This window comes from Eretmochelys imbricata, chromosome 2 (assembly GCF_965152235.1).
Source record: "Eretmochelys imbricata isolate rEreImb1 chromosome 2, rEreImb1.hap1, whole genome shotgun sequence".
In the NCBI taxonomy this organism is placed as follows: domain Eukaryota; kingdom Metazoa; phylum Chordata; order Testudines; family Cheloniidae; genus Eretmochelys; species Eretmochelys imbricata.
In genome coordinates, this window is record NC_135573.1 from 193,947,573 (window position 1) to 193,961,238 (window position 13,666).

The following is a 13,666-nucleotide window of genomic DNA, read 5'->3' on the forward strand; positions in this document are numbered from 1 at the left end:
CAGTCTGCTGGCCAGAAGCAGACCTTGTGAAGATGCGCCTGGGTGCGACCCACCAGTCTGGACACTGGATCCATATCACCTTACCTTCTCGTGCCAACAGTCTCCTTTCTACCCTGTGTGGGCCTGAATTATATTGGATCTCTGGGTACTCTACACGGTAGAAAGGGGATAGTCCCACCAATTCTTTGCCCTTCCACCCCCTTTCCCCGTCCCTCTTCAGAGACCCTTCTCACAAGAAGCTCCTCATACAGGAGGTGCACTCGCTCTTGTCACTTGGGGCAGTGAAAGAGGGGGAGGGATAGCTCAGTGGTTTGAGCATTGGCCTGCTAAACCCAGGGCTGTGAGTTCAATCCTTGAGGGGGCCATTTAGGGATGTGGGGCAAAAATTGGGGATTGATCCTGCTCTGAGCAGGGGGTTGGACTAGATGACCTCGTGAGGTCCCTTCCAACCCTGATACTCTATGATTCTATGAAGAGGTTCCTCGAGTTGAAGGGCTAGGGCTTCTATTCCTGGTATTTCCCAATACTGGAAGCCAAAGGCGGCCTCAGGCCCATCCTAGACCTGCAAGATCTCAACAAGTTCATGAAGAAACTGAAGTTCCCCATGGTCTCTTTGGCCTCCATTATCCCTTCCTTGGATCCAGGGGACTGGTATGCCACCCTCAACTTGAAGGATGCTTACTTTCACATTTCAATTAAGCCATCCCACAGAAGGTACCTCAGGTTCATGGTGATCCACAATCACTACTAGTTCACGGTCCTCCCGTTTTTGACCTGTCAGCAGCTCCTCAAGTTTCAGAGTAACAGCCGTGTTAATCTGTATTCGCAAAAAGAAAAGGAGGACTTGTGGCACCTTAGAGACTAACCAATTTATTTGAGCATAAGCTTTCGTGAGCTACAGCTCACTTCATCGGATGTGTACTGTGGAAAGTGTTTACCAAGTGCATCACAGTTTTGGCTGCGTTCCTGCACAAGCAATAGGTACAGGTATTTCCAAACCTCAACAACTGGCTAATCAAGGGCCACTCCAGGACACAAGTGGAGGCACAACTTGGCTTCATAAGAGCAACTTTTGACGAACTGGGCCTTCTCAGTGTGTAGAAGTCTCTCCCATTTAGCAGATAGAGTTTATAGGAGTGGTACTGGACTCCACACAGGACATTGTGTGCCTCCCGGAATCGTGGTTCTGGTCCCTGGGTGACGTCATTCAAAACCTCAGACAGTTCCCTACAACCACAGCAAGGAATTGCCTGAAGCTTCTGGGACACGTGGCCACTTGTACCTATGTAGTACAGCACGCCAGACTCAGACTCCAGACTTGTCAGGTGTGGCTAGCCTCAGTGTATCACCCGGTTCAGGACAGTCTGGACAAGATTGTCACTCTACCTCATCCAGTCCTCAACTCCCTCCTATGGTGGCTCGACCCACAGGTAGGGTGTGCCGGGGTCCCCTTCACCAGACCTCACCCATCCTCCTTGCTGGTGATGGACGTGTCAGCATTGGGGTAGGGGGCACACCTAGGAGACCTCAGGACACAAGGTCTCTGGTCCCAGGTGAAGTTCCCTTCACATCAACGTCAGAGAGTTGAAAGCAGTCTGCCTAGCATGCCAGACCTTCCGAGTTCATCTGGAGGGGAAATGTGTATTGGTCATGACAGACAACACAACAGTGATGTTTTATATAAACAGACGGGGTGCATGCACAGGGGAGACCCTGTGCCAGGAAGCCCTTAGACTGTGGGACTTTTGCATAGCTCACTCGATCCTCCCTGGAGTACAGAACAAGTTGGCAGACTATCTCAACAGGTTGTTCCATGGCCATGAGTGGTCCTTGTGCCCGGATGTTGCGAACTCTTATCTTCCAACTCTATGTCCTGCTCCTCCACTCACTGCACACTCCATGAGGGCGCAAGCTTTCTCAGTGGCATATTTCCTGGTGCATGTTGTCGTCAGTGCACATTTTTGCCTCGCATTACGCTATTACCCAGCAGGCCAGAGATGATGCAGCCTTTGGTAGAGCAGTGCTACAGTCAGCAAACCTTTGAGCTCTGACCCCACCTCCAAAACTTGGGCTTGGTAATCGCCTAATTGGACCTGACATGAACAAGCACTCAAAGAAGAAAAAACAGTTACTCACCTTCTCGTTACTGTTGTTCGAGATGTGGTGTTCATGTCCATTCCAATTCCCATCCTCCTACCCATCTGTGAGAGCAGCCGGCAAGAAGGAACTGAGGGAGTCGCGGGTCGGCAGGACCCTATATTGATTGCCACGAAGGTGTGACCCCAGGGGTCGCCCTGGCCAACCCGACAGAGGTCACTAGGAGAAAAACCTTCCAGCTGCCATGCCCGCAGTGCGCACACACCTAATTGGAACTGACATGAACAACACATCTCAAAAAACAACAGTTACAAGAGGTAAGTAACTCGGATTTTTTTTAGCCCAGAACTAATGCTTTGTTTTTATAGCAAAGTGCTTTACAAATATTAAATTTCTTAGCTACTTTCAAACCTTCAAGTTATGGGCATTGACTTGAGAAACACCAATTCCAAGATGGCAGCCCTCAGTACCTCTGACTATTCCAATCACCAGTATTTAAAAGAGGTATTTCTGTGGAGAATTTCATATATGAACTTGTAAGATTCATCCCTTACCTTCTCCAAATTTTTGAATGCCACTAATGAGAACTGTTAGCATCAACCATCTTTGTAACACAATAGGCCTGTTATGGTTAAATAGAATTTTGTTGATCCCATGAGACAAAATCCAGCCTTCTAGTACGGCTTATTTTTAAGTGATTGTATTTCATATGAGTGTTCACACCATTCTGGTAACATTTCTTTTATATAGTTTATATTACTTCACCATTTGGAGGTTACTTTAATACATAAAGCTTTTATTTCTTGTTAGGTTGTATCTGGAGAAAATATTGCTACAGTGGGTTCTTCAGGCAAGACCTTTGTCAGGGGCTGAAGTCTTCAATGCTCTCAGACCTTTCTATTTTGCTGTGCATCCAGATTTCTTTGGCCAGCATCCCAGAGAGAGGGTAAAAATATATTTTTGTTTCTAAAGGTGTTTTCATGTATATGGTATATGAAGAAAGGAAATATTTTATTAGTTTAGATTTTACACTGTCAAAGTTTGATCTACCATTTGTAGAACTAACATGGTGATCAGGAAAATACAACTTTAACAAGATAATGTCCAGCAAATTCTTATAATTTGGACAAAGTATATCCCCAAACTCACTAATCAGCCTTTCACTATACATTGCTTTCCCTGGCACTCTGGAGTCTTGAACCATACAAAACATAGAACTAATGCAACACTCCATTTTATTCTTTTTAAACCTGTGACAGCCCTTACAAAGAATGACCTTTTACTTTTAATCAAACCTAATTTTTTACCTGTTTTTGGAAGCTATCTTGAACATTATATATGCTTTAACTTCTGTTTTACTCTTATCTACCATCAAGTCAACTATTCATGCAATGAAGATAAATTTTTAATGAAATTACTCAGTCACCTTTCTATGTGGAATACATTGATGTGTTTTCATGGAATTGTGAACTACGTTTAATACGTTGACATTTAGTTGTATCTTATTAAACTAACACTGTTAGCCTACTTTTAAATAAATATGCCATGTTGAAAAAGCAGACAAAATTAAGTATTTACAGTGGCTCTTATTTTGTTTTCTACAGGAAATCAATGAAAACTCTCTTAAGAGGTTAAATGGCTATTTGGAGAATCTCCAGAAACCAGGATTTAAGTCCTTTAAGCCAACTCAACTCACCTTTTACGTGAGAGAGAGAGAACAAAACTCTTCTGATGTCCAAGAATCCTTCAGTGCTGCAGGTGCTTTTTTTTAATCTGATAATTTCTCTTGCAAAATTAAATACTGAAAATCCATTCCATAGTTTTGTACTATTCACCCCTTTTTTATAGTGCCTTATCTACTACCCATTGATGTCAATTGGCATTGTATCAGGCCCTTAAAGGCCATCCCAGGTAATTACACATTCTTCTAATGGAAAATCTTTTTTAAGAGCAAGTGGTTATAATGGGTTTAAATGTAAGTAGGAGTCCAGTCAATAATCTTACAATGAAATTGAAATAATACCCTGACATACTTGCCAGCTATCAATGCTTTTAATTCAACTGTCTGTGTATAACTTGAAGATAGTTATAGTTTAGGGTGTTACTTTTATTTTCTCATTATTTGGTCTAGCTGTAGCATGTAGACTCTCAGTATGTTATAGAAGTGCTGAATGACCTAGAGCAGCAGAGGTACATTTTAAAGTGCAATTTGTAAATTTCAGTTAATATTCGCTGAAGAGAACCTAGGATGATTCACTGGCAAGTTTGGTATGCTTGTCTCTGAATTTTCCTCAGATTTTTTTTACAATTCTGTCTAATGACATGTTAGGCTGTATTTTAATTCATGTTCTGTTTTTCTAGTGGTCAGAAAATTCTCACATAAATGAATTTTGAGTGATCATTCTGCTAGAAGAAGAAAATCATACTAGCCTGCAGAGAAAAATAATGGTATATTTGAGCCACTTAGATATAAGAATAAAGGGGGGGTTGTTTAGTAGTTAGAACAGGAGGGACTGGATCTATGTGGTTCTGTTCCTGCTTTTGCCAGTGACTTGCTGTGACACTGTGCGAGCCAGTTAACATCTCTGTGCCTTAGTTTACACCTCTGTGTATAACAAGTGTAATGCTTGTCTCTTGAATTTCATAGGTGTTGAGGCTTACTGTTTGTGAAGTATTCTTAGATCCTTGCCTGTCTACAGTATATTTAATCCAGAGTAGTATTTTTTTGTTAATAAATCTTACATAAAGGGCTCTCGAACAAAACTGTTGGAGTTAAAGCAATAGAAATGTTTGCTCCTCCTTCATATTTATTTTCAATTTGTCACAATTGCAGATAAGCTTCAGATTTACCCACTGAGCCAAATAGTTGAAATATCCTAATAGTTATAGCTGTGGACTTGTACAATTGTAAATATTAAACTATATTCTGATGCCTTCTGCCATGCTAATAGTTTGAAGTCTATAGTACTTGTTAAATAAATGTTATAATTTCACTGTGAAACTTATCATATAATACATGTATGGTTTGTTTCAACTTTAAGACAAGAATGAAACAATGTGAATGCATCTAAAAGCTTAGCTATTCAGCTGAATGCAATATTAATTGTTTTGAGGGTTGCGTTTTTTATAGGTTTTCGAGCCGTCAGTTTTACTTTGCACACCAGGGACTTACTAAGCACAGTATTAGACATTCTCAACTCCTGCAGCTTATCTACTGAGCATGTCCAAAGCGTGAACTCTCAACCTCACAAAGAAGTAAAAGGGACGTTTTATAGGCCTATCAAATGGGACAAGACTTATTACTCATTTACTGGATTCAAGGATCCTGAGGAAGAACTAGAACAAGCCAAGAGGGTGGAAATTACTCTAATGTAGGTAAAGGTTTTTATTTAACTAAACTACTGTTTTGTAATATACATTAGTCTGCTTTTAATAGTGGTAAAATAGGATAAGAATTTTTGACAAACTGCAAAATGTTTATCACCCCAAGTATTGTTCCTTACCCTATAGTGATGTAATTGAAGGGTGCTCAGATGAGCAACTGCAGTTAATCATCGACTCTGGTGAACGATGGGCAAAGAGGCAAAGAATGTCATGGCTCATAGTCAATGATTGTTTCAAATGTAGGTGTTTAATCCTAGTTTTTCATTAGTTTGCTGTGGAATACCACTGTAGATTCATCAGGGGAGTCAACAGATTTCAGGTGTTAAAACTCAGTATTTTACATCACTTCTAATATACTTAGAGCTTTCAGAACACAAAATAATACATTTAAATCTATGCAAGTCAAGACATCAATTGGGTACCATGTTATAGAGCCCTATAAAAATGCTTTATATCTGTATTGTGTGGTTTTTGCTGTGCCTAACATCTGTTTCAGCCTTCGGGCACCATCTTAAATATCCAAAGTTTTGGCAATTTAATATATGCAGTTAACTTACACAAAATGCATTATATTGTGATTTAGAAATCAACTGCTGAAAATTGCTTAGTACTCTTAATTGTTTATAAATCTTGAATAAGCTTACTACTGATTTCTGAAGAAATAAATGCTGATCATGAGACACTTTTTAAAAATGACTGAATTAAAATAAACAGCATTATACAATTTAATTTTTATTCCCTTGAATATAATATAGTGCAAAATGTGTGGTGTTTATGTGAAGTGCCAGACTAATTGGAGTGTAAGTTCTTCAAGGCAGAGAGCGTGATACCTAGCACATAAGGTCATTGTACTACTGTAAAACACATAACAGATCTAAGTTGTACATGAGTTTTGTTTTCGGTCTGTGTGTAATTGTACATCCTTTTCTTCTATATCATGAGCCTGTTATGATTACTTCATGATTTGTATAAATTGTCATTTGAAGATGGACCTTTTTCTTGTATCTGTTTTATATTCATGCTTGAGTTTAGTACTTTCTCTTAGCGGTGGAGTATAATATTGCTCTTGTAAAAACAAGAAACTGCAATCAATCAGTTGTGTATAGTGGGCATTTGGATAGCTGAAATGGTTGAAAAGGGTAAATAGAGTAAAGGAGATCATTTAAGTATCTCATAGAAATAATTGATTTTAATCTTTCTCTGAGTGTCTTAAATATTTTTCCAGTTATAGCAAAAGCTCTACTACCAGGTTTCTGACCAATATTACAAGCATCATTTACTGTTTTGTTTTGAGGGGGTTTTTGTGTGTGTGTGTGTGTGTAGTAAAGATAACATTTCCTATTGATCTACATTCTGACTAGAAAACAATATACACTGTTGACTTAGGTCATGTCTACACTGAGACTTCACACTCTGGCTTGCCATGTAGGAATCTACAGCACGTTAGCTGGCCGCTCACTGACTGGCTATGCGGACTGCTACTGTGCATGAATAATTCCAGAGTGTGCTTTGATGAACTGCACAGAACTACAGATCTTTTGTTGTGCATTAGCAGGGTCCACATGGCCAGTTACTGCATGGCAAGCTAGTGTACTGTAGAGTCACACCCTGGCTTGCCACACAGTGGTCTCCATGTGGGAAGCCCTGAGAAGTCCATCTGCTGCTTGAAGTTACATCGAAATTACAGTTCAGTCAAAATACCTTCCTGTAATCAACTGAAATCACCATCACTGACAAGAAAGGGTTAAAGGCTAGTTGGGCATATTCACTCCACATGGGTGGAAATTAGATCATTATCAGCCAGAGAGAGGGGACAAAAAAAATCTGGGGATAACTCAGCAGACACCTGGGCCCTATAAATAGGCTGAGAGAGTTCAGCGTTGGGGAGAAGACCCACCTGCTTCCTGTGGCTGTTCCTGCCAAGAACCAAAGTGCCAGATAATAGTGGAGGCTAGAGGCCTCAGGAAGATTTAGACTCAATGAGACAGTGCTTGATACCAGAACTGAGGAAAAGCAGTGAAACCCAAGGAAAGGGTTAAGCGCAGGGGCCCAGAGGATAGATTGATTTTTTGGTCGTTTGGATTACGCTTGAACGTTTTGTTAAACTGAAAGGGATTTGGACTAGCAGCTTCTCAGCCAGAGGGCTGAATGGCGTGCAAAGACAGGTAGCCTGCAGGGGCTCTGAGTGGTCATAGTGCCCCTCAGGTTTGGCATGGCTGCTCTTCTGTCTCCGTCTGTGGAGGGATGGATGGGCCAAACCTGCGTGGTGCTGTGACAATGTGTCCGGTCACGATGCTCATAGTGGGGACAGGAGCTGCGACTGCAGGGTGGCCTCAGTGTGGACTTTATTCAAATTCACAATTACCATGAACACTAATGCTATGATTTTGACACACACATCACAATCAGGGCAAAATATTGGCTAATGGTATGGATTCAGCTCAGAAAACAAGTTCATAAAAGGTGTGGTATCTGAAAACGTTCATATCTGAAATGTCACTAAAATATGGAATGTGATAGTGGAATAATTTTTCTCTTACTTTAGGATTGTAAAATAATGCTCTAGTATTACTAGTGTAATTGCATTTTGCTGTTCACATTTGTGCAGCACAAAAGTAATGGGCTATTTTTAATTTTGTAGATGTGGCCTTAATTGTATTTAGTGCACTGCACACAACTGCTAAGACCTGAGATTTTGCACTCAATAGATCCCTCTCTTTTGGTTCAGTGGGCCTGGTAAAAGCACCCACGGTTTTAAAATTAAGTGCTGTTGTACGTACTTCACATTGTCCTTGCTTAGATATTTAGATTGCCCTGTTTCCCTCCCCTGCCCTACAGCCATACCTGTATGCTCCAGAAGTCAATTCATTTCTGATGGGTTATCAGTGACGAAGGAACCCTAGAACTGTGACCTCTACTCATCAGTGTTCATCCTATCTCATGTGAGGTATCAAAGTATCTCATCCCTCATATCTCTCCCCGCGCTCTATTATATCCTTTGGCTCTGGTGTCAGTTTCCTTAAATTTAAACACAAAACACACCACAACTTTTTGTGTTAGTCTTCAGAGGCACTGACATCTGACAGAGTTGTTTTAGAGCTGCTCGTGTAAACCACGCCAATCTTCAGGTCTCTACCTTTCACTCCCCTCAGAACAGCTAGAGGTAATAGAGTGCATCTCTAATAATACCAGAGGTTTCAGAGCAACTTGTGTGGCAATTGGTGCACAGCTTTTGTGGAGCTCAAGTTCTCACTTATAGGTACATCAGAGGCATTCAGCAGCTTCAGTCACTTATGTCTCATTCCCATTGGAACATCACTGAGCTTCATAGACTGACCTTAATGCAAGGGCATCTTCAGTGCCCTTAAGGTCTTGCTCCTCCGAGTGTGAAAAGAGTGAATATCACTGTTGCGCTTTATCTTTGAAGCACCAGTGGCATACTTCTCAGCACATTTTCTGGATCAGGTGTGTTTTCTGTCTGCTTCCCTTTCTCTTTCAGATTGAGAAGGGCCCCCTGCAGCTTTAAAAAAGGTGGATGTGGTCATACTGTATCCCTCACAAGTAGGCATGATTGCTGTGTCCTGCTTCAGTGAGGATCACGATTGACTAGGCTGTGAGATGATCAGAGATGTCAGTGTGAGCCATTAGGTCCCAGTGGGAGTTCCTCCTTATAAATTCCAGTGCTTCTGATAAGTCTGGAGAGAATTTGGCCTCAAATGAGTCAGAATTGATACCTCATCCTTCACATCAGGTCAGGCGTTAGGGGTTGGCAACCTGGGCAGCCACCCAAGGTGCTGTAGTCAGGAGGGTACCATGGTGAAGAAGCAAGGGTGTCAGGCTCCCCCTTGCTGCCTGCAGGCTGCAGCCTGGCATGACAGGAGAGCCCACCTCCTTGCTCCGGAGCAGATGCCCCCTGCTTGCCACCACACCTGGTTTCCCAGCCCACCTCCCAGTCCCACCTCTGCACGCCAATGAGCTCTTCCCCTCACCCTCTGGGACTGTCCCAGCCTGGGCCATTCCTCCTTCCATGGGTGGCCTGAATGAAAGCAGTGCTTCCCAATAGAAAATGAGTGTGGCATCTCAGCCAACCAGTGGGAACTAGAAATTTCTGGCCTCTTCTCTGAAATTTCTCTCTCTCTCTCTCTCTCTCTCTCTCTCTCTGAAACTGCAAGAGAGAGTAAGGGGAGGGGGTTTCCTGACCCCATGTCCCAGCTCTCAGAGGGCCTCCCAGGGCTTCCAGCTCTCCCCCCCCCCCCCCCAGGTTCCAGGCGGACCCTCCCTATACCCCCAGCTCCCAGGAAGCCCCTGTCTCTGCCCCCCAGGTGCCAGCCTCCCAGTTCTCAGGGCCCCCCCATTCTCCCCAGTTCTCAGGGTATCCCCCAGGTCTTTGAGGTTCTCCCCTCCCCCATTCCACACACTGACCACCCAGTTCCCCAGCTCTCAGGGGCTCAACCTTTCTCTTGCTCATCCCAAAGGAAGTTGTCACTGCAGGGGGTTGGAGATATTTCGGGAGCGACCCTTCCTCCATCACCACCCATCCTAGCTACTCCAGTGCACTGGAGTGCATTTTAATCTTCCCTGCCCCCCAATAGCCCCCCTTCTGTGGGACTGGGAAGGGGCAGTTTAATATTGGGGATGCTTAGTATTGGGGTGTGGGGAGAGATCTGCCCTTTTGGAGCCCCCTACCCCTCCCCTGCCTTCCCACACAAGCAAACTATCTGTACTCCTCTGGTTCCCTCTCCCCTTTCCGGGGCTCTCTGGTCACCATGCTTCCCTGCCACCATAGCTCTCTGGTGCCTTCCTGTCGCTGTACCTCCCCTTAGGCTGCTGACCCGTTGTAGAGAGCCCAGGGAGGCAGTGAGGGCCAGAGCAATGGGGGTGGGTGGGGAGCCCAGGGAGGCAGTGGGGGCCAGGGACACCAAAATACAAGTTCACCCAGGGCGCTATTTTCCCTAAGGCTGGTCCTACGTCACAGCAAGACTGAGTTGGCATTTTCTATGGTGGTGTAGGTCTGATGGGATAGATCTCATCATTCTACTTCCATCCTTTCAGAGCAGTCAGCTAGATATACAGTATCAATATTGCTGTAGTGCTATGAGCATGTTCTCAGTATGTGGTTCTTGAAGCTGACTTCTGTGGTTAAATGAGGCATGATAATACTCCCATAGTGCTTAAACTCATTCGGTACCAATAGGGCTCAAAAGACTTTCAACTTGTAGCTGACTTTGCCAGTGAGGTATAGCTGTGGTTTTAAAGTAACTCAATAAATTTATGCATTCTCTGGGTGCATTGAGAGCTGTGATAACATACACAGAGGGAGCTTCTGTGGCACTAAAGTGTCAGACTATTGTTTTGTCATGCCATAGTTGGTACAAAGACTTGGGAAAGAGCTCGAACACATTTCATTGCCACAAGAGTGGTCAAATTTAGTATTTCTGTATCGGCTAACTGCCCTCTGGTGTCCGTGCCCTGTCATGGAGAGACAGCTCGCATGCTGTAACAATCCCCAGAGTCTGGCTCAGCAAGGACTTTTGCTCCTGGCAGGTTCAACCATGCCGGACTGGTCTGTAGGGGAGGGGCCAGACAAAAGATTAACAGCAGCCTCGGGAGAAACTTTGCTGTATTGATGGACAACATTCTGAGGTTGTTTCCATCTTTTTGGAGAAGGGAGTGGAGCGGTCCCTGCTTGAGTGGAAGTCAATCAGCAGCAGTCTTATGAGAGCCAGACTGAAAGGGAAACACAGTAATCACCCCAATCCAGTGCTATGCTCCAACAAATGACAGTGATGAAGAAGCAAAGGACAAATTCTACCTTGCACTATAGGCGTAGTTAGAGAGAGTACCACACTACAACCTAACTATTATCACGGGAGACCTGAATGCCAAGGTGAGTAAGGACAACACAAACAACAACAGAGCAATGGGAAGACATGAGTGTGGCACCATGAATGAAAATGGAGAGGCTTGTTGATTTCTGCAATATTGAACGATCTAGGCATCAGCGGAACCCTATTTCAACATTGTGAAATTCACAAGCTGACATGAGGTTCTCCAAATGGCAGAAATAAGAACCAGATTGACCATACGATGATCAATGGCAAATGACGACACTTGCTGACAGATGTGAAAGTGAGAAGGGGAGCAGACCACCACCTTTTGACAGCCTCCACCAAACAAGGGACATAGACGTTATGATATTGACAAGCTAAAATCCCCTGAAATACAGAAAGCTTTCGTTCTGCAGTTAAAGAACAGGTTTCAGGAACTTGCAGCCCTTGATGAAGGGGGAGGGAATGCAAATGAGGAGATCAACAAAAAGTGGGACAATCTATAAACAAAGCAGTGAAGCCTGTCTAGGCTACCGGCAGAAAAGAAGAAAGGAGTGGATTACACCCAGCACGTGGAACGCCATATAAACCAGACAAGCCCTGAAGAAAAAAGTTTTAGACACACAATCCCAGAAGCTAAAGGACAAATACCACAAGTAGTAGAGCAAGGCACACCAGGAGGTTAAACGCCTTGTGAGAGCGGACAAACGACATTATATTGATAATCTGGCAACACAAGCAGAGGATGCAACTGCTCATGTTGAACAAGGAATAAGCCATGTCTATCAAATGACATGGCTTATCAGTGGCAAACAGGAGACACCAACAAACATTCTCATCAGGGACAAACAAGGCCACTTACTGACATCAGAAAAAGAACGAGAAATGGTCTGGACAGAGCATTTCAAAGAATTGCTGAACAGGGAGCCACCTATAGAGGAAGCAAACATTCAGGAGGGAGAAGAAGATCTTGATATCAACACAGACACCGCAGCTCCGAAAGAGATCATTCAAGTCATCAAATCCTTAAATGGGAAAGCTCCTGGCAAGGATAACTTGCAGAATTGTTCGAGGTAAAACCTGAGTTATCAGCATCTATACTGGCCCCTCTATTTACATTTGTCTGGGAAAGGGAAAAAGTGCCAAATGAGTGGACCAATGGGGTTATAGTGAAGATACCAAAGAAAGGAACTCAGTGATTGTAATAACTGGTGAGGTATCACACTTTTCTGTGCCAAGCAAAGGTATTGTGTAAGATCATAGTCCAGTGTATAGTAGAGGCAGTTGATAGCGTTCTTAGAAAAGAGCAAGCCTGTTTTCGAAAAGGGCCTGGATGTGCAGACCAGATCTTCACTCTACGAAACATAATAGAACAATGCTTACAATGGCTATGGCAACTCTAGATAAACTTCATAGACTTTGAGAAGGCTTTTGATAGAATTCACAGGACCAGCCTATGGTGCATTCTGCGGGCATATGGAATCCCTCTCTGTATAATCAACATCATCAAAAGCTAATTTTCCAACTTTATATGTAGTGTTGATCACATGTAAATCATGTTTACATGTGCTCAGTTGCATGAGCTCAGTTTTGAAGTCAGAATAGGAGTACATCGGGGTGCATCATGTCTGCAGTCCTCATCAATATTGCCATCGACTGGGTAATGCGGCGTACAAGAGAAGACCTATCAAGGCATTAACACCCTTCACCCTTCTCATCCCTTGAAGGCCTGGACTTCGCAGATGATCTCTCTCCTATCACATACCCAACACTGTATACAAGAAAAAACAACTCGACTCAACACATTCATCCAGCAAATTGAAAATCAACCGCAGTAAGACGTATCATGACCTTTAATATTGGCTCACCATCACCAGTACGGATAGAGGATCATGCTCTCACCAATGTAGGGACATTTACATGCTTGGGCAGTACCATCAGCCAGAACAGTGGAACAAGCCAGGACATCCAGAACAGAATCAGTAAAGCCAGGAACACCTTTAGGAGCTCAAATACAGTCTCTGGAAATCATCAATATACAACACCAAAACCAAACTCAAGATTTATCTGAGCTGTGTACTTTCAACACTACTTTATAGTGCAGAATGCTGGGGAATAAGAAAGTATGACATGTCCAAACTGTCTTCATTCCATACAACCTGCCTCAGAAAAATCCTTATGACGACTGGTGCCCCCCCACTATTGGGGGAGCGGGAGCACCAGCTAAAGGGGAGGATACGTGACCTCCCCATGTGTCTCCACCCTAGCCTAGGGCCCCCATGCTCTCCCTATCCCACATTACCTGTGAGGGGATTTCTGTGTTCTCGCTGTGCTGGCTCCTACTCCGGCACATTTGG

The 13,666-nt window shown here is 43.4% G+C and overlaps 1 protein-coding gene across 3 annotated transcripts in view; it reads left to right on the top strand.

Moving 5' to 3' along the window:
• TCAIM (T cell activation inhibitor, mitochondrial) overlaps nucleotides 1–13,666 on the top strand; it is a 50,011-nt gene that overhangs the window by 9,383 nt on the left and 26,962 nt on the right. For all 3 annotated transcript variants that reach the window (XM_077811228.1, XM_077811227.1, XM_077811226.1), the window contains 3 exons: nucleotides 2,908–3,043; nucleotides 3,702–3,855; nucleotides 5,228–5,468. In XM_077811228.1, the coding sequence (XP_077667354.1) occupies nucleotides 2,908–3,043; nucleotides 3,702–3,855; nucleotides 5,228–5,468 (531 nt within the window). The remainder of the gene's footprint in view (nucleotides 1–2,907; nucleotides 3,044–3,701; nucleotides 3,856–5,227; nucleotides 5,469–13,666) is intronic.